The 26,763-nt window shown below is 48.2% G+C and overlaps 1 protein-coding gene across 2 annotated transcripts in view; it reads left to right on the forward strand.

The window, feature by feature from the left end:
• The window catches only part of CLSTN1 (calsyntenin 1), a 76,207-nt gene that overhangs the window by 25,159 nt on the left and 24,285 nt on the right, over window positions 1–26,763 (forward strand). For both annotated transcript variants that reach the window (XM_080801023.1, XM_080801022.1), the window contains exon 2: window positions 15,108–15,230. In XM_080801023.1, the coding sequence (XP_080657149.1) occupies window positions 15,108–15,230 (123 nt within the window). The remainder of the gene's footprint in view (window positions 1–15,107; window positions 15,231–26,763) is intronic.

Genomic DNA, 26,763 nt, shown 5'->3' on the forward strand with positions numbered 1-26,763 from the left:
GCTGATGATAAAGAAGAAGGGAAAGGGCATTCTTGGTCTGTATTTTCTGATAACATTGCAGAATAGGAAATTTAGGGAAATCATGACCCGCATTTTGTTGTCACTAGATTTTTGATCGACCTGCATTGTAAGGGTTAATTGATAAATGGATGAGTACGAACCAAGAACTGAGATGTTCTGATCGTGTTTTGGCAGTGAATTTGTTACTGTCATGTTATATATTTAATTCTGTAGAAAACTGCATAAAAATATATGTACTCTGAATCCTTTCCATGCTCATAAGCTAGGAACTGAGAGGCGTGAAAGGGCTCTGTTCCAAAAATATTTTCCTCCAGCAGCTTGCAGCTTGCCTCCACTTCTTACCTTAGTTTCTACTTTTATGTTAAATCATTGAAGTTCTTTGCAAAATGCAAGTGTTGTGGGTACCTTAAGTCGTTATCGTTGCCCAGCCCCTCACTCAAGTTCGTTTCCCGGACCAGCTGGCCTGGGACTGTGAGGAGGTGGAAGGTTGCTGCGGGTAAGTTTTGACTTGGTGCAAATGAAGAGGTCAGGAAAACCTGGAAGCACGTACTGGTGGGGGTGGGGGTAGGTGTACACACTGGAAACCCTGGCCCACCAGGGGAAGCTCTGGGAACCTGTGAGGGGCACGCATAGAAAGGCAGTGGATTGACACTGAAGAGAAAGTTCATACCTTTCCATCACTTTGCCTGTGAGAAACGCTGTACATTACATTTCCGAGAATTAATAGTCATGCGTGAGATGATTTTGCTCAAGTGAGGGGGCTCTTGGGCTAAAATAAGCAAGGAGCCAGTGGCCATAGTTGGTACCAGCAATGAGTAAGTGTCCTAGAAAAGCTAAGCCGAAGACAGGTCCCTACCAGAATAGCTCGGAAGTGGGGGAGGTTTGGGGAGGGAGGACAAAGGGCAAGAAAGCATTTAGGAGAGCAAAAGTGAAAATCGCTCGGTTTCTCCGACAAGGAAACTCTCCAAATGCCTCTATTCATGAGCCTTCTGTGATACGTTTGTTCTTTGTTGGGGAGTGCGTCAGAACCTCCTGGAAGACGTTCCATTCCAAGCCTGCCCAGCCCGGGTCAGCCCGCCTGACTCAGACTCCGGGCTGGGGCCTCGGCGGTGTCGTCGGTGGGAGGTGTCCCGGGGGTCCTGCCTCACACCGGGCTGGGACCCTGCTGTGGCTCATGAACTGAGGCCCGTCCTTTGCTCTCTGGTTTGGCCTCCCCTCCTCTGTTAGGATACTAATTTTAATAAATACGGTGTCTCCGGTTTCGCACCTCCTCCACTTGCGGCACAGAGGGAAACATCTGAAGGAGGAAGACACGTTCTCCAACGCCGTCTCTTCCTCCCTTTTCACTCCTCCTCATAAAACTTAGTTCTGAAATGCACACCCGAGCAGCCGCCACCTGAGGGGACAGAGCTTGAGAAAAACCGAGGATCCTCTGGACCTGATCCAGCGCCACCCTCGTGTTGGCAGAGATGATCTCCAAGTCCCCCGGGGAGGGAGCCCGGCAAACAGGCCCCTTCTTTCAGGCGCGCATCTTCACGCGTCCTGCTGGGGTGCCGTGGGATTCGGGCCAAGTGCCTGCTCTGTTGCCGGGGCTCCCCAGCTCGGGGCAGGGCTGCGGCCTCCAGGGCAACAAGGTGGGCCGCCGGGCAGTGGTCACCAACACCTGCCGGGGATCCCGTGACTCCGGGAGCACGTCGTCCCCCCCCCCCGACCCCTCCAGATGGGGCCGCCTCACCCTGAGGGAGACCCCTTATTCCTTAAACATTAAGAATTATCCTCCCTGTGCCCACTGCCCATCACCTTTGGAACTTCGGGAAGGGTTTTGTAAGAGCTTTTGCCTTTGGAAATCTTGCTGTAGCTGGACACAGGGTTCCCATACGAGCGTGGCCACCGCATGACGTTGATGACATTGAAGAGAGGCCGTGTGGTCAGTGCGGGAGATAGTTGCTCAGGAGACGAAGAGCGGAACACGGACGTTAAATCCCTGTTAGACTCGCTGCTTATGTTTTGGGCTGTGCCTGGCCTTTTCACTTTACGTGGTAAATCTTAATACTGAGTAAAACAAAATTTGATTAAAAAAGTAACCGATTTCTGCACTTGATGCTAGTGAAATGTTTTCGTTTGATTACTAGAAAAGTTTGTGAGTATAATCCTGAGTTACTTTGGAAAATTAAGTGTAACTTCTTAGGAAAATCTGGGTGGTAGAAAAATGAGATAATAAGTCACTGAGGTGTGGCCTCTTTAAATGTAAACAGCAGGAATTTGAGAGTTCTTTAAAATACACACATTTGGGGCGCCTGGTAAAGCCTCTGCCTTCAGCTCAGGTCGTGATCTCAGAGTCCTCGGATTGAGCCCCGAGTTGGGCTCTCTGCTCCGTGTGGAGCCTGCTCCCCCTACCCCTCTCTGCCTGCCTCTCTGCCTACTTGTGATCTATGTCTGTCAAATGAATAAATAAAATCTTAAAAAAAAAAAAACTAGGGGAACAAAAAGGAAGCAGTCCTCCAGGAAGTTGTTTTATATCTTTATTGCTATTTTTAAAATTCTGGATAAGAGCATGTTTTTATTATTTACTTCTTACCATTATTCAAAGCATACGCTGTCATTTCAACTTCAAATTAACCTCTTTGTAGCTTTCAACCCTTCTTTTTCACTAGCCTATACCTCCTCTGGAAATGTAGCGCCAATGTCACACCTTATTTGTATCTCCTCCCTGGTCCGTTTCCCCAGGGTAGCACTTGGGGAAGTCTCCTGTGAACTGTTAAGATATTGTTGCTAAAGATAATAGAAGTAAAATTTGAGAAGGGCCCCGCATAAAAGACACGTAGTGTCACAATTTGATTCCCAGTTGAAGTTGAGACGCAGCATGAAGATGCCAGACTTCCTAGGGTCGTGGATAGAGACTTCACTGTGTTTTAGGGTTGCGATTCTTAACCTGGACTGGTTTCAGCAGGAGCCCGAAGCCCCTAAAACATCCTGCCAAGTGTTTTGTATGTTCGCATTTTTTCCTTGGGAGGGGGTTTCGTGGCTTTCTGTAGATTCCTAAAAGAATCCATAATGTGAAAAGGTGATGAATTTTGCTTTGGGAGGTCATGCTACTTCCATAACAGTTCTCCAGTTAGTTGAGTTGGGGGACGCTGTATTGAAGCCAGATTTAATATTAGAAACATTCATTCCACTTGACTTTTTTTTACCCTAATTTTTAAAATCACATTTCAGATCATCACGCTCTGATTTCTCAGAAATAGCATTGTGACTGTTGCTGTCTCTTGCCTAATCATGTATCTGAATCTCTTTTAGAAAATCAGTCTTAGTGGTAAGCGAAATTGAGCATATAAAGTGCCTAGAACATAGCTGATGATCAGTGAGTGGCTGCTGTATTGGATGTTGAATATGCAAAACTGAGTATCATTTAAGCCAGTAAAAAATTTTTTTTAAGATTTTATTTAATCTCTGTCTTTAACATGGGATTCGAATTTACAACTCCGAGGTCAGGAGTCACACGCTCCACTGACCGAGCCAACCAGCCATCCCCCAGGCCAGTAGAATTTTCAGGTCAACACAGAAGTGAATTGAAATATATTATTGAAATACTGTTTTTTAAAGATATTATTTACTTATTTGAGAGAGAGAGAGAATAAGCATGCATGAAAGAGGGCAAATGGGGAATGGGGGGGAAGTGGCGGGCAGAGGGAGAACAGACTCCCTGCTAATAAGCAGGGTTGATCCCAGGACCAGTGAGACCATGACCTGAGCCAAAAGCGGACACTTAATCAACTGAGCCACCCAGCTGCCCCATATTATTGAAATACTTTTTAAAATGACAATCTCAGTAAAGCTGCTTGGGGAAAAAAAAAAAAAAAACCCTCAATACAGTATTAGCAAATCAAATCCAACAATGTCTAAAAAGAATTATACACCATGACCGAATGGGATTTATTCCGAGTACGCAGGGCTATTGCAGTATTGAAAACAATAATCTGGGGTGCCTGCGTGGCTCAGTGGGTGAAGCCTCTGCCTTCGGCTCAGGTCATGATCTCAGGGTCCTGGGATCGAGCCCCACATCGGGCTCTCTGCTCAGCGGGGAGCCTGCTTTCTCCCCACACCCCCATCTGCCTCTCTGCCTACTTGTGATCTTTCTCTCTGTCAAATAAACAAATAAAATCTTTTAAAAAAATCAATAATCCACCGTATCAACAGGCTGAAGAAGAAAAATAACCTGATCATGTTGATCAGAGCAGAAATAACTTTTGACAAAATCTAATACCCATTCATGACAAAAATTCTCAGCACGTTAAGAGTAGAGAGGAACTCTCTCAACCTGATAAAGAATAGTTACAGAGGGGCGCCTGGGTGGCTCAGTGGGTTGGGCTTCTGCCTTCGGCTTGGGTCATGATCTCAGGGTCCTGGGATCGAGCCCCGCATTGGGCTCTCTGCTTGACAGGGAGCCTGCTTCCCCCTCTCTCTCGGCCTGCCTCTGTCTATTTGTGCTCTGTCATATAAATAAATAAAATCTTTAAAAAAAAAAAAAGAATAGTTACAGAAAAACCTGATTAGTAAATAATACTTGTTGGTGAAAAAGTCAGGAAAGTTGTGGAAACCACAAAAGCTTTATCGTTTAAAGTTTTTTCTTTCAGAGCAGTAGACTTTCTGATGAAATGTGCCAGAGAAATGTATTGGGTTAAATCGTTTGCTATAGCAGCACTTCCAGGTAAATATGAATCCTGACTGGGTATTTGATGCTAAGAAGTAATTGTGAATTATTTAGGTGATAATGCCCTTATAGTTTTCCAAAGAGTTATTACCTTTTAGAGATGTATGTTGCAGTATTGAGGTGTGAGGCGATACGAAGTTTGGGATTTGTTTCAAAATACTTGAAATTGGCGGGAATGGGGGTGTAGAAATCAGACAAGTGTTGTGTTGCTAATTATATTGGTGGAGTGATGGGCACTCTGAGTTCATTATTCTGGTCTGTCTACTTTTGTATCTTCTATAATATAGGAAGATAAAATTCCTCGATGTAAAACTAGTTTGGTCATGCCCCGTAGGATGGCTACCATCAAAATCCAGAAAAGAGTAAGTGTTGGTGAGCATGTAGGGAAACCAGAGCCCTCGTGCACCGGTGGTGGGAACGTAAAATGGTGCGGCCGCTATGGAAGGCAGTATGGCAACGCCTCAAAACATTAAAAACAGAATTACTTGCATCCAGCTTGTCCACTTCTGGGTATTTGCCCAAAAGAATTGAAAGCAGGATCTTGAGAAGTTACTTGCCGTATTCATGACCGCGTTATTCACAAGAGCCAAAAGGTGCAGCGGCCCAAGTGTCCATTAACTGGGTGAGGATAAACGACGTGTGGTATGTCCGCACAGCGGAGTACAGGTCAGCCTTGACAAGGAGGGAAATTCTGACACAATATATGAAGCGAATGAGCCTTGAGGACTTTATGCGAAGTGAAGTAAACCAGTCATAACACAAGTACCTACCTACTGGAGATACCAAATGTAGTCAAATTCATAGAGACAGAAAGTAGAATGTTCGCCAGGAGCTGGGGGCAGGGGGGCGGAGAATTAGGGTTTAATAGGGACAGTTGCAGTTTGATGACGAATGGTACACCTAACGATGGCTAAGATGGTTAATTTTATGTTGTATTTGACTCCACAATTAAAATAACTTGGTTGGAATTTGAAGGAATGATCAGAAGGCCCCCTTTAATCTTTGAGAAGTTGGGTTTATAAAAAGTGTGATTTCACTCCCTAAGAATTCTTTTGCAGAATGTGCTTTAAATGACTATTTTAATCAACCATAACATAAGCTCTACAAGGTCAGGGACTGTTTAATTCACCATTGTCTGTCAGCACGGAGGAGACCACCTGGGGCTCAGTAAAGAGTAGACGAATGGGTGGATGGGTGGACGGACGGACGGACAGATGGATGGATGGGGGAGTGGGCAGACGATGGATGGAGTATGTGGCTGGGTGGATGAGTAAAAGAAAGAAAAAAGCAGCCCCTCTTCCTGGATTCTCCCCAGTCCTGTTGTCCCTCCTCAGCTTTCAGCCCCAGGTGGGACCAGCTGCCCCATCGTCTATGTGCATGGAAGCCGAGACACTAAGCCACAGCCTTGGTTCAGCCCCTGGACCGTCATGGGGCACCTGTGGCTGACCTCTGAGCGGCTCAGTGATTCTGCTCTCGCCCCTCCTGTCACTTCCACTGTGAGGCCGACGAGCTTCCCTCGGGCGCAGCTCCGGGAAGCCCCCCCCCCTTCCTCCTTCGCTGCCTCCCCACTTTGCATACACGGTGAGATTTGAACTTGTGAAAGCGCACGGAGGCTCCTCCTTGTTCCACTCCTGCTTCCTCTCTGGTCTTACCTCATGGCACATGTTCCCGGCCACCTGGAACCACGGGAGCTGTCCAGTCCGCCAGCGTGGCTGACGGAGCGTGCCCTCCCCCAGGGCCGGTTTGAGGGACCAGCCGGCCTCCCCGGCAGGTCCCCATTCCTACCTTTTGTGAGACGGCAGCGCTTACCGTGAGCGCTCCTGGTGGCCGTGTGCCACCCGTGGAGTGCTTGTCACGTGAAGAGGGAATAAACACGGGAAACTTTCCACTGTACTACTCAGAAGACTAGTTGTTGGCTTAGTTTAAGGATTTATTTCACACAGAAATGTCTTATTTTAAAAATGAATTTCAGGGGCGCCTGGATGGCTCAGTCATTAGGCGTCTGGGCTCGAGTTGTCATCCTGGGGTCCTGGGATCGAGCCCCACGTCAAGCTCCCTGCTTGGCAGGAAGCCTGCTTCTCCCTCTCTTACTCCCCCTGCTTGTGTTCCCTCTCCCTGTCTCTTTCTCTCTCTCACATACATAAATAAAATCTTTTATTTTATTTTATTTTTTTTAATTTTTTTTTTAATTTATTTATTTGTTAGAGAGAGAGAGCAAGCGAGCACAGGCAGAGAGTGGTAGGCACAGGCAGACGGAGAAGCAGGCTCCCCGCCGAGCAAGGAGCCCGATGTGGGACTCGATCCCAGGACGCTGGGATCATGACCTGAGCCGAAGGCAGCCACTTAACCAACTGAGCCACCCAGGTGTCCCAATAAATAAAATCTTTTAAAAAAATAAATAGACATGAACTTCACATTAATGTACACATACATTATAAAATTGGTATTTTGAAGCCTGCAAATGATTTTAATGTGGAAGACCTTGGTTTTCCTTAAGGAACTGGGTATGTCAGTGCTTCTTAAGGGATCTGGGGAAGGCGTTTGCCCCCTGGGCACATTGGCAATGTCTGGAGACATTTTTGGTTGTCACAACTGGGGGGTTGCTGCTGGCCTCTAGTGGGTGGAGGCTGGCGATGCAGCCAAACATCTCGTAGAGCCCGGGGACGGCTCCGGGAGGGAGAGCGATCAGGGCAGAACTGTTGAGAGACCCTGAGCTACATGATGGAGATTTTCCCAGCACTTGAGTATTAAATTTATTTGGGATTATGATGAAACCCTTAAGCTTATGATTACATATTTTGTCTAGAGGTTCTTTGGAAATGTTCCATTTTAGAACAAAGTTAAGAGTAATTTTTTAAAAATGTGTTTTACAAAGTCAGAGGAAAGTGATGCTGTGTTAACAAGAGCATTACGAGGCAGCTGAACGGGGGAGCTGCTGTTTGTAAATTTCATGCAGTGTCACTTCAGTTAATTAAAAAGTTTCCTCTTTCACTAAAAAGAATGCCACTTTTTTTTTGTCTGTTTGCTTTTTGTTTTACACTTAACAGTATTACTGTGTATAATACTACTTAATACCTTTCTTTCCTGAGTAAAAGGGATAAAGTGGGGTCCCGAAAGTGTTCGAGATTGTAGGGATTTCCTGTAGCTCTGGGCTGTACTCAGGACGACGATGATGGGGAGGTCATCGTGGGAATGCCTCCTGAGTCTCCTTAGCTCTGTCCTAGCCGTTCCTTCTGAAACCTAGCTCTGACGTATAATTAATCTATCCACAAGTACTTACTGAGCACCTGTGTGGCGGGCCCAGCGTGGGCTCTTCACTTAACGTATTTATGACCCACCAAACAAGGTTGTGGAAGGTGATCCCATTCCTGATTTATGATGCAGAAATAGGCAGGGAGTGTTTGAAGAATCCACACCTCATTACAGAGCGAATCAGAAACAAAATCCGCTTCTTTACTACATTCTGTTCAATCCCAAAGTTCCTGTCTTTTCTGCCAGACTGCACTGTCTAAAACTTCTAACAGCATCTTGCTGTCTGAGGAATCAAGGGAGCTCACTGGTGTAGGGGGGCCCTCACCGTAAGTTTTAAGTTCGGCCCCTCTCCAGCCGCCCCTCATTACCCTCTTAGAGCCCTGATTCCTCAGTCTTGCTGGTCCCAGAATGTGGCGTATGCCTTACCATCTTTAGAGCCAATACACATTTTTATTCTCTTTGAAATACTTCCTCGCGCCCAGGAGACCTCAGGTATCCCTTCACAGGCGTCCTTGGGAGATCTCCACTTCCACTTGGGTGGGTCCTAGAGCTGATCTCAGGGATTCCTAGCCCCTCTTCCAGACACGTGGTAGGATGGCACCTCTCCACGGTGGTGGGCTTGGGTGGGGCCATGTGGCTAGTTCTGGCTGAATGAATTAGAAGCCATGTGTCCCCTCTAGGTGTAGCTCCCATGAGAAGACCCTCCACTGTGCCCACCCTTTCCCTCTGGCCCACGGCCTGGACACATTCAAGATGGTGGCTTCTTGGTCATGTTGTCCTCTGCTGACTGATGAAGTTCCCAACCCTGGATGAGTCCTCTTCTGTAGTTCTTTTACCACTGTATAGCCCTTTAGTTACAGCCACACCGTTTTGGAATGTTGTAGATGGTTGTTGCTATGTTTGTGTTCTCAAAGAGATTGTGATTTGATTCCCCAAAGCCCAGCACCTCGCAGTGTGCTTACGTATAGTATATCTTCAGGAAAAGTCTCTTGGAACAAAAATCCAAGTCCATGGGATGTGAAGCCAAAAGGACCTTTGACCTTAAGCTAGTTTGAATGACTGGGGATGGTCTGATTTAAATAAGAATTTATGACTGGGGACTGTACTAAAGAGAGTCTGTGAGAATGTGTGCCTTTTTACATTTTGATTTGGGGACTGTATATTTTACTTACTCTAAATTTTCTTTGAGGTCAAAAAGCATCAGCTGGAGATTTTATACTTACGTAGTGTCGGACGCATTTCTGTGCAGATCGTCTGTAGCAGAGGGCCTGGTGACTGCGATTACTTCAGCTCCTTCCGTGAGGAGAGGGCTGGAGTTCTTCATCCAAGCCCATCGGAGGTACCTGTCGTCATCTAGCGGCAGCATTCCTTCATTGCAGATTTTTTTGCCGGCCCGAGATGAAAAGCTAACAAAGGGTCACACTGGGTAGGATTTGCTGTGAAATGCTCCCAGTCGAGTAAGACACTCATCTATTGTTATTTATTACTTCATTCTTGGCCCAGTGTGATGAACCTGGGCTTCTGGGAATGAGAAGGGGGACACATCGAGTTCTCTTTCCAGAACAGCAGATGTCTCTTTATAGTAGAAGAAAGAAGTCAGAGGGGAACTGCTTGGTGCCAGGTTGATGCCACAGCACCCCAGCTCCAGAACCACTCTGCGAGGGTGGGTGACTTGTGTGGCCTGGACGAGGGGCTAGCCGCTCCTCTGCCCACGGAGTTGGGATGTACTAAGGAGGCCTAAGTATTATATTTGAAGTTAACCCTGAGATTGACTATTGCATTCCTTTCCTCTTGATTTTTATTTTTAAAAAAGATTTCATTTATTTGTTTACTTACTTGACAGAGAGAGAGAGAGAGAGAACACAAGCAGGGGGAGTGGGAGAGGCAGGTTCCCCACCAAGCAAGGAGCCCGATGCGGGGCTCCATCCCAGGACACTGGGATCGTGACCCAAGCCGAAGGCAGAGGCCCAGCCCGCTGAGCCACCCAGGTGCCCCTCCTCTTGGTTTTCAAATTGGTGGCAATTTCTAGTGATTAAAATCATTAGGATTTTAATGGGTGGCTCAGTCAGTGAAGCGTCTGACTCTTGATTTTGGCTCAGGTTGTGATCTCAGGGTCATGAGATAGAGCCCAATGTCGGGCTCTGTGCTCACTGGGGAGTCTGCTTGGGTTTCTCCCTCTCCCTCTGCCCCTCCCTCCACTTACACTCTCTCTCAAGTAAATAAGTAAATCTTTAATAAAATAAAATAAAATCTACCACAGCCACAAGACTAGCCGTGTCCTAAAATCATAGGTGTGTCCCCAGATGGAACTTAGGTGTATGAAAGTCTGATTACTCACCTTGCTGTTCGATGATTTTAACTAAGACTGTGCCATTCAAAACCAAGTGGACTTTTTCATGATCTAGAATGTGGTGAAATGAATCAGGTGAAGACTCTCGACATGGGTGACTTGTTCCTTTATTTGTGATTTTTTTGGGGGGGAAGATTACAGAAATACCATTCACTTGTTTCTATAAATACTTGATAAGGCCAATTGAATGTGATGAAATATTTAAAATATCATTTATTAAATATTTAAAAGTTCAGTCCTTGGAACTGGCCGAATCTCTTCATTCTACTGCTGGCTGAAAGGAGCAATTTATAAATTCTGAATTACAAAATTAGAATACTGGGGATATAGCTATACAATTCTTTTTGCCTTGAAGCATTAGCTGTTTTCAGCTACAGGCCTTTCTTTTTTCTTCCTTTCTTTTCTTTTTTTTTTCCCAAAGATTTTATCTTGAAGTAATCTCCATACCCAGCATGGGGCTCGAACTCCCCACCCCACAATGGAGAGTTGCAGGCTCCACAGGCTGAGCCGCTGGGTGCCCCGCTACGGGCCTTCCCGTTAGGGCAGCAGAAGGGCACACACCGCGCTCTCCCCCATCACAGGCTTCCTGCAGTGCCCTCGGCCTGGCATTTCCACACTCCTGCTGCGCCGAGTACCGTCATTTGGCTTACGCGTGAAGACTCCTAAGGGACTCGCACCCCGGAGTGACCTTCACCTTTATTTGCTGTGCTTGGGACTTTATTACTAAAACCTTAAATATGAAAACAAATTGGAATCAAATATTGCCATTAATGGTGCACTGTTAATAGCAAGTCGGACTCACATCTTCTGTTTTAAAATGAGATTAGTGACCAAAACCAGGGGGCTTTGCCCCAGGTCCCTTCAGGTGGCCCGCTTCTCAGCATTGCGTGTGCCTGCGGGCCGCGGTCCGGCTCGTCTTGGCGCCCTGTAACGAGCTGTCTGGGGAGGATGGGAGTCTCGGCCACTGGGTCGAACATTCAGCCCGACTGCACAGGGAGCTCATTTCCTGCGTTCAGTGGAACCTTCTCTGACCAGCAGCTGCGGCAAACTGTGGGGCCCCCGGCACGTTACTCCCCCGGTGACTCGCCTCTGTCCCGGGTTGTGTTTCTGAAGAAGGGCGGGGGGAGCCTAACGTCTGGACCCTCTTTCTCACCAAATTTCTTGTCCCGGCCGCAGGGCAGGGAGGGCATATTTTCCAAAGGCCCTTCCAATTTTTGGTCTTTATAATTGGGGTTTGGTTTCACAGCACACCCCCCATAATCTAATCACAGCTTCCCTTTCCAGGCAGATCCCACAATATTTTGATGTGTTCTGTGCCTCCAGATTCTCTAGTCTCCTTCCCTTGGGACGAACATCCACTCGCCAGAAACAAAAAAACAAAGAGCACCTCCCCAATACCGAAGACACCAAATCAGGAGCGCCTGGGTGGCTTAGTCATTAAGCGTCTGCCTTGGGCTCGGGTCCTGATCCTAGGGTCCTGGGATCGAGTCCCGCATCGGGCCCCCTGCCCGGCAAGAAGCCTGCTTCTCCCTCTTTCACTCTCCCCTCTCTCGCTGTGTCTCTATCAAATAAATGAGTAAAATCTTTAAAAATTTTTTAAAACTCCACCAAATCATACCTGTTTTTTGGTTCTCAGCACCAAAATTATCTTCCCTATGAGAGAATTTACAAACCAGAACACTGAATTGTACTATACATGAGATGCCTTATATACTCCTGCATCTACCCAGTAATCCTGAGTAACCGCACAGCGCTAGGTGCTGGGAATTAACTGAGAACAAGGGGTCTCCCTCTCGTGGAATCTGTGTTTTTGTTCCCATATGAGTGGAGGAGGAGGAGTCCTAGCAACACCTGATGCCATTTACTAAGCGTCAGACTCTATCCTGAGCATTTCACCAAACCAGCCCATCAGATGGGTACTGCTGCTGCCCTCAGTTTATGGATGGGGAAACTGAGGCCCACGGAGGAAGCCGGGTAACCTGCCCCGAGGCCCCAGACTGGCACTGCTGCCCTTTCCCTGACAGTGTGGCAAGGAGTAGCAGAAGAAAAGGAAAAGAGGAAGTGGGGACCACGGCAGCAGGTGCCGTAGTTGAAGGAGGGAAGGTTCGAACAGAGACCTGAGGGGATGGGTCCCCTGAGACCCTGTCGGGTCTGAGGAGGTCAGAGCTATTTACATAACGGTAAGACGTTTCTTGCCTCTTCCTGCTCCCTTGCGTGCCTGCTGGAGCTCTCTAGAGGCTGCAAGTCATGCGACCGTGCAGCGGGCTAGCTGGGAGAAGCGAGCACTCCGCTGACCGTAGAGAGATCTGCAAACAAGTAACGCATCGCCGCTCTTCTTTGTAAACTCTCTTTTTAAAAAGCATAGTTACTTCCACAAAAAATGTTATTTATAGTAACATAAAATAGGTTAATTGTTTTTAAAAATGAATTGATACATAATACAGTATTTCCTGATTTTGGTTCCCAGCGCAGTAAATGCTGATCAGGTCGCCAGGTAATAGATCCCACATGAACAAAAGCCACATGGGATCCTCGGTAAGACGGTGTCCGTGGGCTCAAGAACAGAGGTGGAGCAGCGTCCCTCCGGGTGACGTGCAAGGGTCCCGCGCCGGAGGCCCGGATGAGGTTGGTTGGATTTTGTAAACTGTCCAGGCGAGCAGCACAGATATGAGAAGTGGCTCGGTCAGGATTGATTGTGTGTGTGGATTTGTTTCTTTAATTGCGGTGACGTTCCCATAAAACCTCCCCTCGCACGGGCACGCCGTGCCAAGCACACGCGTTCGCGAAGCCGTGCGGCCCATCCCGGAACGGTTTTCAAGTTGCAAAACCCAAACTCTGTACCCGTGAACCGACAACTCCCATGGGTCTGGGTTTCCTTTGCAAGTGAAGACGGCGGGATCTGCTCTTGGTTTAGAAAAGGGGTGAGTAAGCGTCTGGTAACGTGCTGTCAGTTAGCGGGATGGTAGCTGCTTCCACACGAGTGTCGGATGGCACACGGGCTCCGCCCCCCCATGCGCCTCGTCGGGGTAAATCCAGGTGAAGCCCAGTCTCCCGTCGTCACGTGGTGGTCATCCACGACCGCAGACACGTAGGATCCCATCATGGCTCCACACTGAATCTTCGTTTTAGCTCCTTCTGAAGGTGGACTCGCGGAAAAGAACCAAGGAATGTATTCAACACATAGGAAATGAAGCTTCCTGCCATTCCTTCTATTTAGATGGTCTCAACGGGGGCGCTCCTTGGTGCACACACACGCCGAGGTTATAACATGAGCCTCATTAGGTGAAGGCAAAAAGAAAGGGAAGGGTCTGGGCCGTCCAGACTGTGCTGGGGGAAACGGAGACTCAGAGAGGGCCCTGGCTCTGAGCGGGAGAAGGTCTCGCCCAGGCCCCCTGGGAGCCGAGCCCCAGGCAAAACAGAGAGGAAAGAAACAGATTTCTTGGGGCGCCTGGGTGGCTCAGTGGGTTAAAGCCTCTGCCTTCGGCTCGGGTCATGATCCCAGGGTCCTGGGATTGAGCCCCACATCAGGCTCTCTGCTCTGCGGGGAGCCTGCTTCCTCCTCTCTCTCTGCCTGCCTCTCTGCCTACTTGTGATCTCTGTCTGTCAAATAAATAAAATAAATCTTAAAAAAAAAAAAAAAAGGAACGGATTTCTTCGGGGGAGTGGAGGGCAGCGTGACAGTTCTTACCTTAGGAACAAAACATCAGTGCCGGTGCCCAGCCAGCAAGGACACAGGTCGCTCCTCCAGGAATCTGCCCCAGCCTCGAGGGTTGTGCGCCTGTCCCTGGTGTACAGATGAGACTGAGATGAAGGGGACACTTCTGTGCTCAAGGTCACGCAGCCAGTAATAGAAGGGAGCTGGAATCTGACCTTAACACCGCCTGACCCTCAAAGTGGGTTATTTTTTTTGGGGGGGTGTTCAATAATTATTTATTGAAGAAAAGGATCGAATAAATCCCAGACCCCGTTTAACCCATCCTCCACACACACACACACACGCGCGCGCGCACACGCGCGCACACCTGTGACACTCCAGGCCCCCCACGACCGCAACAGCAGGTCTGCCGCGCAATGGGACATACAAAGTGGGTTATTTGTAAATACTGTTCACAGTCAAGTTTTTCAGAAATCTTGTGTTTAGTTATATTTATATTCTATATTTGTGATTTTATATTCATAAATTTTCTTTTACATTTTTATTTGTAATGCTCGTTTTAGAATTAGGTAATATATTGTTGTTGCCCTAAAGAAGTGATAGTATATTTTTCTTTGTAACTTTCCTGTGCCAGTTAAAAACAGATAGTTTGTCTATAGCCATCAGTCTTTTAATTTCTAGAGTAGTTTATTTCTTAATGCTCATTACTTCATAGATTTGGTTTCTACATTACTTACTCTGAAATTCAGAATTTCATCCCATTAGGGTCTTCATACAAGTGTTGGGTGTCTGGGTGGCTCAGTTGGTTAAACATCTGCCTTCAGCTCAGGTCATGATCTCAGGGTCCTAGAATTGAGCCCCATGTCAGGCTCCCTGCTCAGCTGGGGGTCTGCTTCTCCCTCTCCCTCTGCCCATGCCCCCCGGCTCGTGCGCTCTCTCTCACTCTCTCTCAAATAAATAAAATATTTTAAAAAACCAAAAAACAAGTGTTGCCTTCCAGACTCATAAGTGTTTTATTATTTTAGCAACGGATTTGTGTCTTTGAAAGCAGTGGAGTTTAAAGTAATGATTCTGACCTGGTCTCTTCCGTTTCTTCTTTTTCTCTTTTTAATACACAGCTAACAAGCACAAACCGTGGCTCGAGCCCACCTATCATGGCATAATCACAGAAAACGATAACGCAGTGCTCCTCGACCCTCCGCTGATCGCCCTCGATAAAGACGCCCCTCTGCGATTCGCAGGTACGAATGGAGCTTTCATCTCACGGTTGATAAATATGGACTGCGTGCAAAGCATCTCACGTGACCCGTTCAGATTTTATCTGAGCTTTTCTGAAAACGTCTGATAGCTGAGAGGGGTTTGTGGCTTCTGTGTATGACACTTTTTTTCTTTTGATTTTAATAGTTGGAGTAGCTGAAAAAAAACCTGTCCTTGCTGAAAAGCAAAATATTTATCGCATCATCGTGTTCCTCGGTTTGACCAGATAGAGAACACGTAGACCAGTGTATCTCAGACTAGCGTGCGCACAGAGCCCCTGAGGCTCGTGTTACCAGTGCAGATCTGGGAAGGAGGGTTGGGGGGGGACCTCTGGATCTGCCTCTCTGACCTGTTCTCTGGTGCTGCTGGCTCGTGAGTGGCTCGAGGGTGTCCTTGCGTCACCCAGACGTCAGGTACCGGGATAGACTGAACTGAAAAACAGAGCCGTGTTTATAGAGGAATCCTTTGGGCTTAGGTTTTTACTCTTTTTTTTTTTTTTTTAGGTTTTTACTCTTAATAAATTTTTAACATGAGTTACTTTGTAAGATTGTGACCTGAGTATTTATAAGAGATGAATCTCTGGGATTGCTTTGGAGGTTTTCTGCTTTATAACATTTCATAGCACTTTCCAGATCAGAACTGTGCCTGCTTCTACACAGTGACCATAGTAGCTCCCGTAGCTGGGGGGGAAAGTGCTGCTTCACCCTGTCTTGGTCTCAGAGTCAAAACTGACATTGTGACAGTAATGTTTTTAAAGACTAGTTTTTGCAGGATATTTTTCCTGAACACAGTTTCTCCTATTAAAGAAGGAGTTCTCTTTGCCTAGGGACAGATAAGGATGATTCAGCGAGCTCATGTAATTCTATCATACATTAATTTTACTGTGGTAAATTGAGGGAAGTGAATGTGTGGTCGTTTTTACAATGAACGTGTTCCTCGTACTCTGTTCGAGTGCCACATCCCATCCTCAGGAACATAACCCAAGCACCAGTTTGCATTACTCGAGTCAATGGTGGAGACAGACCAATCAGTTTTACCTGTTTATTGGTTTTTACAGAGAAACCCAATGAGATGGCCAGGAGAGGAAGCGCTCTGTGCTGTGAACACACACAGTGTTTGTCTGCCAGCTGGGGCGGTTTGTTTCATTTTTTTCCCCCAGATTTAAGACTGTTTCAACATTGCATATTGGTTTTCTCTGTAACTACCTAGGTTTCGGGGGGGTGGGTGTCGTGTATATATTTATACACCGACCTCCCATGTGTACGGTAATGGTTAATGTGTCCAGTTCTCCTCGGGAGTGGGACATTTAGTGCTGTCTACGTAACCTTATTGGGTCATCTCGCTTGTATTTTTGAGTGGACTCACACATTTTGTGCATTTTAAGAGCTGACTGCAGTTGGGGTTCCAGGCTCCCTCGCTCAGGTCTCTGGAGTATCTGCTGCAGACCTGTGATGTCTAGAGCCGCCTCCTGCTCCACTAATAATACGGAACGTGTGTAAAGCCTTTGCGACGTTCGCAGCACTGTTCTGAGTGCTTTACAAACACACATTTGTATGTAACCCTCCAGTCTCGTGAGGTAAGCCCGCTTCCTGCCATCCCCGCTTTGTTTCTTTCTTTCGTCTTAAAGTCAGTACATTTTTTTTTATAAAGATTTTTATTTCTTTATTTGACAGACATAGATCACAAGTAGGCAGAGAGGCAGGCAGAGAGAGAGAGAGGGGAGGAAGCAGGCTCCCCGCTGAGCAGAGAGCCCGATGCGGGGCTCGATCCCAGGACCCTGGGATCATGACCTGAGCCGAAGGCAGAGGCTTTAACCCACTGAGCCACCCAGGCGCCCCAAGTCAGTACATTTTTATGTAAGGGATTTCGCACGTGAGTCCTTCCACTCCCAGCCGCCTCAGTTCCTCCAGAGTCAGAATCGCAGTCTCCGAAATAGCCCTTTCCGAAGAACTTTGGTTCGGTCCCACTTGTCACTGCCTCACTCACAGTTCTTGTGGTTGGGCTCCTTTGACCCCCACTTGAATACGGACACACTTCAAAAGTTCCCCTTGTGTTTTGGATCAGAGTAGTTGGAGCTGCCTGGTTCTCAATTCAGACACCCTCTTAACATGAAGAAGTTCAAACCGTGTTCACCCCGGAACGCTCACCCCCTCGCCCTGGGCAGGCCTGGGGGATACGCCAACACCTTGAAGTCCGGACATGGTGTTCTCAAGTGAAAAGCCCGAAAAAAGAAAGCATGTTTGTTTCACGTCAACATAAAAATTAGAATATTAAATTCAGTGTAGCTGAGCTTTCCCTTCTGTCGTGTGCTTTTAATCATTTTGTGGTCCTGGACCCCACCTTCCTGATAACCAGCATCCCCACCATGACTTCCCCCATTTTAGGTGTCAGTTCCTTCTTATCTGTATCAACACTCAGACTGAACGGTGAGTTCTGGGCTTCAAGACAGCACTTATCTTGTGCTTTTGCCTCCGTCTTTGTCCACAAACAAAACAAAAGCAAACGCAAGTGCTTTCTGCCCTCCCCGTTCTAAGGAGAGGAAGCTGGAACACAGAGCAGTGACCTCATCTGTCAGCATGTGTCAGAGGCAGGGCGGCTCTTGGCCGGGATGAAGCCATGGTGGGCATGGCAGGAAGCTGAATGCAAGCAGGACGTGAAATGCACTTTGAAGGAAAATGTCATATTAATAAAATGTCATCGTATTTTTTCTTTCTCATTGGATTGAATGTTATTGCAGCATTTATCAAAACCTAATGTATTGTCATGAATGAAGTAATACTTATTTTAAGGTTGTGTGTTTTTAGGGGTTCCCAGCTGTTTTTTTATTTTTTTATTTATTTATTTTTCCAGCTGTTTTTTTAATTGATGTGCGAAAGTTAACATAGTGAGATTTGAGAAACTAGTAAGAGAAGGAGTTGAGAGCCAAGTCATAGTGGTAACGTCATTGTATTTGCCATAGTAGACGGGTGAATCCGCCCTTTCATTCAATAACGGAGGACCCGTTATTCTTATATTCTTTTTAAAAAATACAATCCACACATCAGAAAATCCACACAGCATGAAACTATATGGTTCACCGGGTTTGAGTATATTCACAGGATTGTCAACCACTGTCTGATTCCAGAACATTTTCGTCGCCCTCAGAGAAGTCCTTGCAGCCACAGGCAGCCACCACCCCTTCCCCTGCCCTTTGGCAGCCACTGATGTAGTTTGTGTCTATGGATCTATTCTGGATTTGTTGTGACGCGTGTCTTTCACTTCCCGTGGTAGTTTAAACTTCACCCATGCTTCAGTAGTCGCATGCGTCCGTCCTCCCTTTTTACTGCCAAATAACATTCCATCGTAAGGACATACCTCATTCCCCATTTATCCGCTCCTCAGCTGACACGCATTAGCATGGTTTTGGATCCTGCTGAAGGGAATGTTAGCGTTCAAATCTGCATGGACGGAGGTCTGCGGTGTGCTTGGGTGCATGCCTGGGAGTGGAGATGCTGCGCAAACACTCTTACTAGAGCACGGCCCTAGTCCCTCTGCCCTCGAGGGGAGCAGCTGCCGGGCCTCCTTCCCTCCTCTGTTGCCACGACACCCATCCAGCCGCAGCACAGAACACTGCCCCCCACCCCCACCCCAGGCCGTAGCTGGCGGATGCATCAGGAACACGGACCCCAGCCTGGCCTTGAGTCCTGCCTTGGCCATCTATTGGCTGGATGACCTTGGGCAGATGACTGAGCATCTCTGGTCCCGCTTTCATCTGTTGTAAAACAAGGAGAGTGACGTCACATACCTCAAGGGTTTGGGGATCATTTGCTTATTTATAAATATGAGGAGCTCAAAACAGTGCCTGGTACATAGTAAGTGCTCTATACGGTTCTGCTGCTGCTGTTATTAATAAAAGAATCTTCTAGAAACATTTTTTTTTTAACCTTCTGTGAGAAATATTTTTCTGCCTTTCTGTAATAGTCTTCCTAGTGCTCCGTTTTCTCACTGGGTTTCTTAAATAGTTTTTTGGGTAAGGCAGAGGCCCCACCTGGGGGCTTATTTTGATCTCAGATTGGTTCTGGTGATGACATGGGGTTTAGTTTACACCGTGCTGGTGCTGGTGCTGTGGCCGTGGAAGCATCTGGTGCTCGCCCAGCACGGGGCAGAGGTTTTCCATGGGGAATTAGGAGCCCGCACCCCTCACACAGGCCTTGTTCCGCTCTTTTGACAGCCATCCCTCCTCGCTGCCTGGAGGAGAAGGCCGAGCCGCCCCCCCGCAGCCCCCCGGCGCCTTGTTTGCAGGCTTTTCCCTTTACTACGGGGTTCCAGCCCAGCACTCGCTTCCTGCCTTCCCAGATGGAGTTCAGATCATTTATAAGATGTTAAACAGTTTTGATAAGAAGAGAATCCAAAGGAAATTTCAGGGCAAGAATGGGAACTTTATCTCGATAGTTACTTAGGACCAGCTCAGATCTGTGATACTTTCCTCCATATTCTGTCATTTGTGTGACTCATGTGGCCTGAGGATGGCCAGTGGGGCCAACCGCCACACATCACCACCCCATTCTGCTGTTTTTTAGCAGACACAACTGGGCAGACGTGTTTGCCACAATGAGTTGGATAGGTTTGGTTAAGCCCCATGAAATTGCCATTGTTCTATGTTGAAATACCAAAATATTTGAAAAAATAGGGTGCTGGAAATTTCATGTGGTTCAGCCTAACATGAGGCAGTTCTCCATTGAGTTAGCAGTTTTCAGAATCTGGGTGTTAGGCCAGAAACTCCATGTTAAGTTATGGACTAGAGGGAATTCTTTTTTTAAAAAGATTTTTATTTATTTATTTGATAGAGATAGAGCACAAGTAGGCAGAGCAGTAGGCAGAGGGAAGGGGAGAAGCAGGCTCTCTCCTGAACAGCGGGCTCGATCCCAGGACACTGGGATCATGACCTGAGCTGAAGGCAGAGGCTTAACCCACTGAGCCACCCAGGCGCCCCGAGGGAATTCATTTTGAATGCAATTGTCTTCAGGAGAGGTTTGAGGTAGTAATCACTAAATATTGGGTAGCCATGCCAGGTCTCCCGCAAAATGGAAAAAAAAGCATAAAAGTTGGTCCCTGTTCTCAAAGCGCTGATAATCTAGGCAGAAAGGTAAAACCAGTGTTGACCAAGAGTTAAGTGGGGGTTACTCGACGTTCATAATTTAGGGCCAAGAGAGCACAGCAGCACTGTCTGGGCTGGAGTTCGAAAAAGGCAAGATGGTGTGGGTTCAGGAAGGTACGGGGGTGAGGATGAGCAGAGCTGATACAGCCAGTGAAGGTGGGGGACCCGCCGAGCAGGGTGGGAACCGGAGGGTCTTCTGAAGGGAGGTAAGGAGTCAGCTCGTGGGGCGCGTGGAGTGAGCACACAGTGCGGGGGCAGAGGGTTGGAAGTGAGTTTGGGGCCACAGGATTTCTGTTGGATCCTGAGTAGATGGGATGTTTCTGCACGTGTGGTTTTTAATACCATGTCCGGGTCACCTGGGCCTGCGTGCGGAGTGCAGTCATAGACTCAGCTGTCGGAGTCTACACGTCCGGGAGGAAAGCCTAAGAAATCTGGATCCAGCCAGCAGGGTTTGGAAACCCCTGACCAGCCAGTCTCTCGAGCATAGACTCCGTTCTCACTGCATCCGAGCTCTCCGGTGACACTGGTTAAAAAGGCAGATTTACTGGGTTCCACCCCAGAGCCATGGAGTTGGAATGTCTGGGGACAGAGCTCGACAAAGCATGTTTTTAACCAGCTTCTCAGGCAGTTCTTGGCACATGGAAATTGGGTGGTCGTGGCTATAACCAGTGAGGGGCTTGGAGGGTGTCACGCTTGGGGGTGTGGTGGCTGCTGCTCTCCTGTGTGCTGAAACCAGAGAACTGCTCTGATGAGAGCCACGTGTGAGCTTGTCCCAGAAGTCAGCCTGGATTAGTCAGCGGAGGGGTACGAAGTCACCGAAAATAAGGGTCAGCCTGGACACCGAGCTGGCGAGCACGGGCCCCAAGGCTGTGCAGAGAGAAGCGGGTTAGGGACAAGAGTGGGACTAGCAGGGACATGGTAGTGGACACTTGCTGCTCAGCAAATGTCTGTTTTTCCTTCTTATCAGCCCCTGACCTCTTTCCTCCTGGGTTCAGATTGGTGGATCTGCAGTCCATCACCATGCCTTCCCCAGCCAACTGCATGCACCACCCAAGCTTGGCCAACCAGGTGCTCCCTCCGTGGGTACGAATATTGAGCAGAGGGACAAAGGCACTAATACTGTTTGCAGTTCTGTTCCGCCCACCCAGGTCGTTTTGGCTCTGGGAGTGTTACGGCCCCTATTCCTGCCTTGGTTTCTGGCTCTTTCCAGGTCCTTTTCTCTGGCTTTGAAGTCTGTTCCCTGAGCTGCTGATGGCTTTTCGCTGAAATCCCTTTTTGCCTGAGTTAGCTGGAGTGGGTTTCTTTTGTGCCCATAGAACCCTAACTGTCCTAGTGACCGTAAGGAGTGCATGTAAGGGCAGGACTTCCTGGGAGCTGGGAGACTGTAGGCTTGAGAGACACCCCTCCCATTTAGGGGAGAGTAGTGTAGTGTGAGACCATATTCTGATTTGGAAGAAGACACAGAGAGAAGGCAGGGCCAGCCTGAAGCTGAGGTTTCTCCAAGGGATGGATGAGGGAGTGTCAGCCGAGAACCCTGGACATCGAGAAGTCAAGTCTGTACTTGGTTAGGTTTAACCATTGTCACATTTTTATGTTTTGCTTTTTAAAAATGCTTCAGTAAAGTTCTTTTGATTATTTTAGATGCTCTCGGGGAATGAGAGGAGAGAGAGCCGGGCAAGGGCTGGAGCATTCGAGGTCAGCGTAGGCTGGAGAGGTCCTCTGGGAAAGCTGGCGGGCCCTTTCACACACGATGGGAGCAGGGCTTCCGTAGACTCACCTAGCAGAGCAGTAGTAGGTGGTCTGAATTGGCTGGGAAGGGGCAGGGCAGAAAGTAGAATGGGAGAGGTGATTCTGAGACGTCCTTCTTGCGAAGGCTCAGAGAAGGCTGAGTCCGGGGAGCAGGCTGGGAACGGAGGGACAGAGATGCACACGCGGTCACTGCGATGTGACCCATGGGATGCGTGTAATACACACGTAACTGTCGTGTGTGTAACTGATAGAGCTGTGGGTACCAGGATGGAGGAAAGAGCACAGAAGAATGGATCGCGACAGCTTAGAAGCTTGAAGTATCAGCTCCTCGGACACCTGGGCGGCTCAGTTGTTGGGCACCTGCCTTTGGCCTTGGGAGGTGGTCCCGGGCTCCTGGGATCGAGCCCCATGTTGGGCTCCCTGCTCCTTGGGAAGCCTGCTTCTCCCTCTCCCACTCCCACTGCTTGTGTTCCCTCTCTCGCTGTCTCTCTCTGTCAAACAAATAAATAAAATCTTAAATAAGTAAATGAATGTAAAAATAAAACATCAGCTTCTGGGAGAATGGGGACAGAAAGTAACAGAAACTGGTCCCAGCTGGGGGAAGGAGGATCATAAATGGAGTGTCGTTGGAGAGGCAGTGGGATCCACTGTGAAAATTCCGAAGGAGTTCACTTTGTTGGCTGTGTAATGTTCCCGCAGCGATGTTAAGGAAAGTCTGTCTGTTAGGGATCGCTAACCTATGGATGGAAGTGGCTTGAAGATACTCCAGCAGACAAACCAGCCGGCAGTTCGGGGGAGTAAGTGAAGCAGACCCCAGAGTGCCTCACCATCCTCTGTGCCCTGGTTCCCTAACCGGTACCAGCAGCCACACCCTGGGGGTTGCCCCAGACTCCTCTCTGTCTGTCCAGCCGGCTACCAAGTCCGGCCTGTCCTGAAGCTCCCTTAAGTGTTTCCTCCTGAAACTGCCTTTGATGAACTCTTTTCAGCCGCCACCAGAGATAATGCAGCGTTTTGTTTACTTGCCGCTCGCCTTCCTCCACTCGGGCCCGTCTTCCTCATTAAAGTCAGGGTCGTAGGGGCGCCTGGGCGGCTCGGTCGGTGAAGCCTCTGCCTTCGGCTCAGGTCATGATCCCCGGGTCCTGGGATCGAGCCCCGCATCAGGCTCTCTGCTCAGTGGGGAGCCTGCTTCTCCCTCTCGCTCTGCCTGCCACTGCCTCTGCTTGTGCGCTCTCTGTCACACACACACACACACACACACACACACAAGAAAAATTGGGGGCTGTGGCTGGAAGGAAGAGACGGTCTGCTGCCAGGTCTGCAGATGGTGGCTCGGCGGGCTTAGTGACACGGAGGGTCACACAGCTGGTCCGGAAGACCCAGGTCTGCCCGAGCGTGAAGCTGGCGCTGCTCCTGCTGCAGCAAGCCCCCCTGGCCAGACGGCGTCCAAAGTCGTTCTAGGCGAGAGGACCCAGCCTGCCGGCGATTCGATAAGTGCGTGGATTTGAGGCGCCAAATCCTCTTGGAGCAGCCCACGATTCAAGAAGCCCACTTAAACACTGAAAACAGCGGGATTACGTAGGAAAGACAGAAGTACACACTTTTGCTGTTCTCATTATAAATGGATCTGGTCTCTTAGAGAGCAGCCTAGGAATACAGGCATTTCAGAATAATTATTCTGGCCTGCCCCAGGGCCTTTGCACTTGTTGTGCCTTCTGTTCCCGCTCTGAAATTCATCCCTCAATAATCATGTGGCTTGCTCCCGTCATTCCCTCTGGTTTTTACTCAGACATTATCAACGACACCTCCCCTGAACACTGAAATATAAAATTGAAACACCCCATTGCCTTCCTACACACTCTATGTTCCCCTCCTCCCACCTCCCAGCCTGGTATCTCAGAGGAGAGAGGGAGTGTACATCTTTTGGCAAACAGTTCCACTCCTTGTGATCATCTCATGGTCTCAAGGACGTTGCCTGAATGAGCCTCTTTATCCTTTTATTCAGCAACACACTGTGTGGGCGGCATTGCCTACGTCAGATACCTCATGGCAGGGTCCGAAATCTGCACTCACCTGCGCAGCGGCCTTTGCAGGAAGGCGCGCGCAGTCACTCTCAGGTATGCCAGGTCAGAAAATGTGGGTCTGGATCACTGTTTCCTCCTTAGAAGAGCAAACTCCGAGTGGAAAAGTGAGCAACTTGACTTACCTTAAAATGCACTGTGCAATATTAATATACACCCAAAAGAAGCGCAAACATAACAGAGTGAATGAGGTCATTCTGGAAATTTGCCAAACCTGGCCCTCAGCAGTTCTCTACGCAGAGGTGTATCTGTTCGCGATCAGCAGACTCCTGCAAGCGGCTGGTGGTGGTTTAGACTTTGTGGCCCATAGGGTCTCTCTTGCAGTGACCCTGGTTTGCCACTGGAGTGGAAAAGCAGCCGTAAACCGTACATAAATAAATGAGCATGTCTGTGTTCCAATAAAACATTACTTACAGACCCTGAACTGTGAATTTCAAACAATTTGCTTGTATCACAAATATTTTATTTTATTTTATTTTATTTTATTATTATTTTTTTTTTTTTTTAAAGAGAGATCACGAGTAGGCAGAGAGTCGGAAGCAGGCTCCCTGCGGAGCAGAGAGCCTGATGCGGGGCTCAGTCTCAGGACCCTGAGATCATGACCTGAGCCGAAGGCAGTGGCTTAATCCACTGAGCCACCCAGGCACCCCTGAATCGCAAATATTTTAAAAAGCAAAAACCACTCTTAGCTTCCAGGCTGTTCGAGAACACACAGAGGCTGGGTTGGCGTGCAGGCGGTAGTTTGCCTGCCCGGACTCCGAGCAGCTCTGTCCAGTGGAGCTTGCTGTGGCGACGGAAACGTCCTGTGTCCGCCTCCCACACTCCGTAGCTACGCGTCATGTGTGGCCGCTGAGCACCTGGCGTGCGGCAGCCAGGGCACTTGAGGAACTGATTTTTAATATTAGTCAATTTTTTCAAAAGGTCTTATTTATTTATTAGAGAGAGCACGAGTTGGGGGGGAGGAGCAGAGGCAGAGGGAGAACCAGGCTCCCCGCTAAGCAGGGAGCTGGATGCAGGGCTCGATCCCAGGCCCTTGAGATTGTGACCAGAGCTGAAGGCAGACACGTCACCGACTGAGCCACCAGGAACCCCAGGATTATTCAATTTTAATACGAATTTTTGTTTCATTTTAAACAGCTCATGTGGGCTGGTGGCTCCAATTTGGGGCAGTACGGGGCCTGTAGTGGCTGTGAATGTGCGGGAGAAAACATGAACAGCGTTGTTCAGTAGCAGAAACCGGGAATGATGGTGCACTCACTTGGTGGAAAATACTTATAATAATAGCTAACATCTGTTGAGAGCTTTCTTGACGCCAGGCCGTGTTCTAAGCACCTTACCTGCTCTAACTCCTTGGATTCTCACGAATGTAGTAGTGAAAAGAAATAAACTGTCTTCTGTGTCCACCAGGGGTGAATGACTCTTAGATGCACAAGGTTGAGTGAAAAAGCGAGTCACGGGGCATCTGGCGGGCTCAGTCGGTAGAGCATGCCGCTCTCGATCACGAGGTTGTGAGTTCAAGCCCCGTGCTGGACATGGAGCCTACTTAAAAAAATAAAGTAGGGGTGTCTGGGGGCTCAGTCAGTTAGGCATCCAAGTCTTGATCTCAGCTCAGGTCTTGGTCTCGGGGTCGTGGGTACGAGCCCTGCATTTTAAGGAGGCTCCTGCCCAGTGTGGAACCTACTTAAAATGAAAAGAAAAAAATGAATAAATAAACTTTAAAACAACAACAAAGCAAGTCACAAAAATTGCATACGGCGTGATACCATTTTTCAGACCTCACAAACAAGCAAAATGAAACACTGTTCAGGGATAAACAAATATTTGGTAAAACCATTGGAAAGCAAGGGAATTCGGGTATGTTGCCTTTGGGGGAGAGGAGATGTCCCATTGAGGCCGGTTCTGTCCCGAAGAGGCAGTGGGACTCCCGACCTCCCGACTTCCTGAGCGCTGCGTGCGGGCACTCCTCTGTGTATCCCTGGGTGGGGGGCAAGCAAGCAGCCGCTGACATCGGAGAACAGTGTCTTCACTAAAAGCCATGGTCATTGTGGCGTCACTGCAGTTAGGACCGAATCTGGTTTCTGTTCACATTCAAGCAAATGTTCCCTTGCAAGAGGGATTTACGTGGGTTGCCTTTGTGGGTCCTTCGGATTAGAAAATGTGGTTATTTCTGCAGCTCAAAAACAAAGTGTTAAAACCCTTTGCTCTAGAGGTTTGTTGTTTTTTTTTGTTTCACCAAATCCCGTGCTGGGTGAAAGGTTTCCAGAATCGGGCCACAAGAACTTAGTGTGAAAATGAAAAGTCTGAAAACTATAATATAATAAATAGGTTTACTTATTAACCGTACCGTGAGAGTGGTCATTAAAAATGGTCCAGACAGCACCGGAGGGCGACATGAAATTTTACAGATTTCACGTCCAGGTCGGCGTGATTTCAGCGTCACGCAGTGTGTGGTGTTGGGGTCAGAGACATTTGTGCTTCTGAGGACCTGGCTCGCTGTGGCCATTCCAGCGAGGGGTTCCTGGGCTCACTATTGAATGACGTCAAGCTTTTCTA

The sequence above is a fragment of the Martes martes genome (genome assembly GCF_963455335.1).
Source record: "Martes martes genome assembly, chromosome: 4".
In the NCBI taxonomy this organism is placed as follows: domain Eukaryota; kingdom Metazoa; phylum Chordata; class Mammalia; order Carnivora; family Mustelidae; genus Martes; species Martes martes.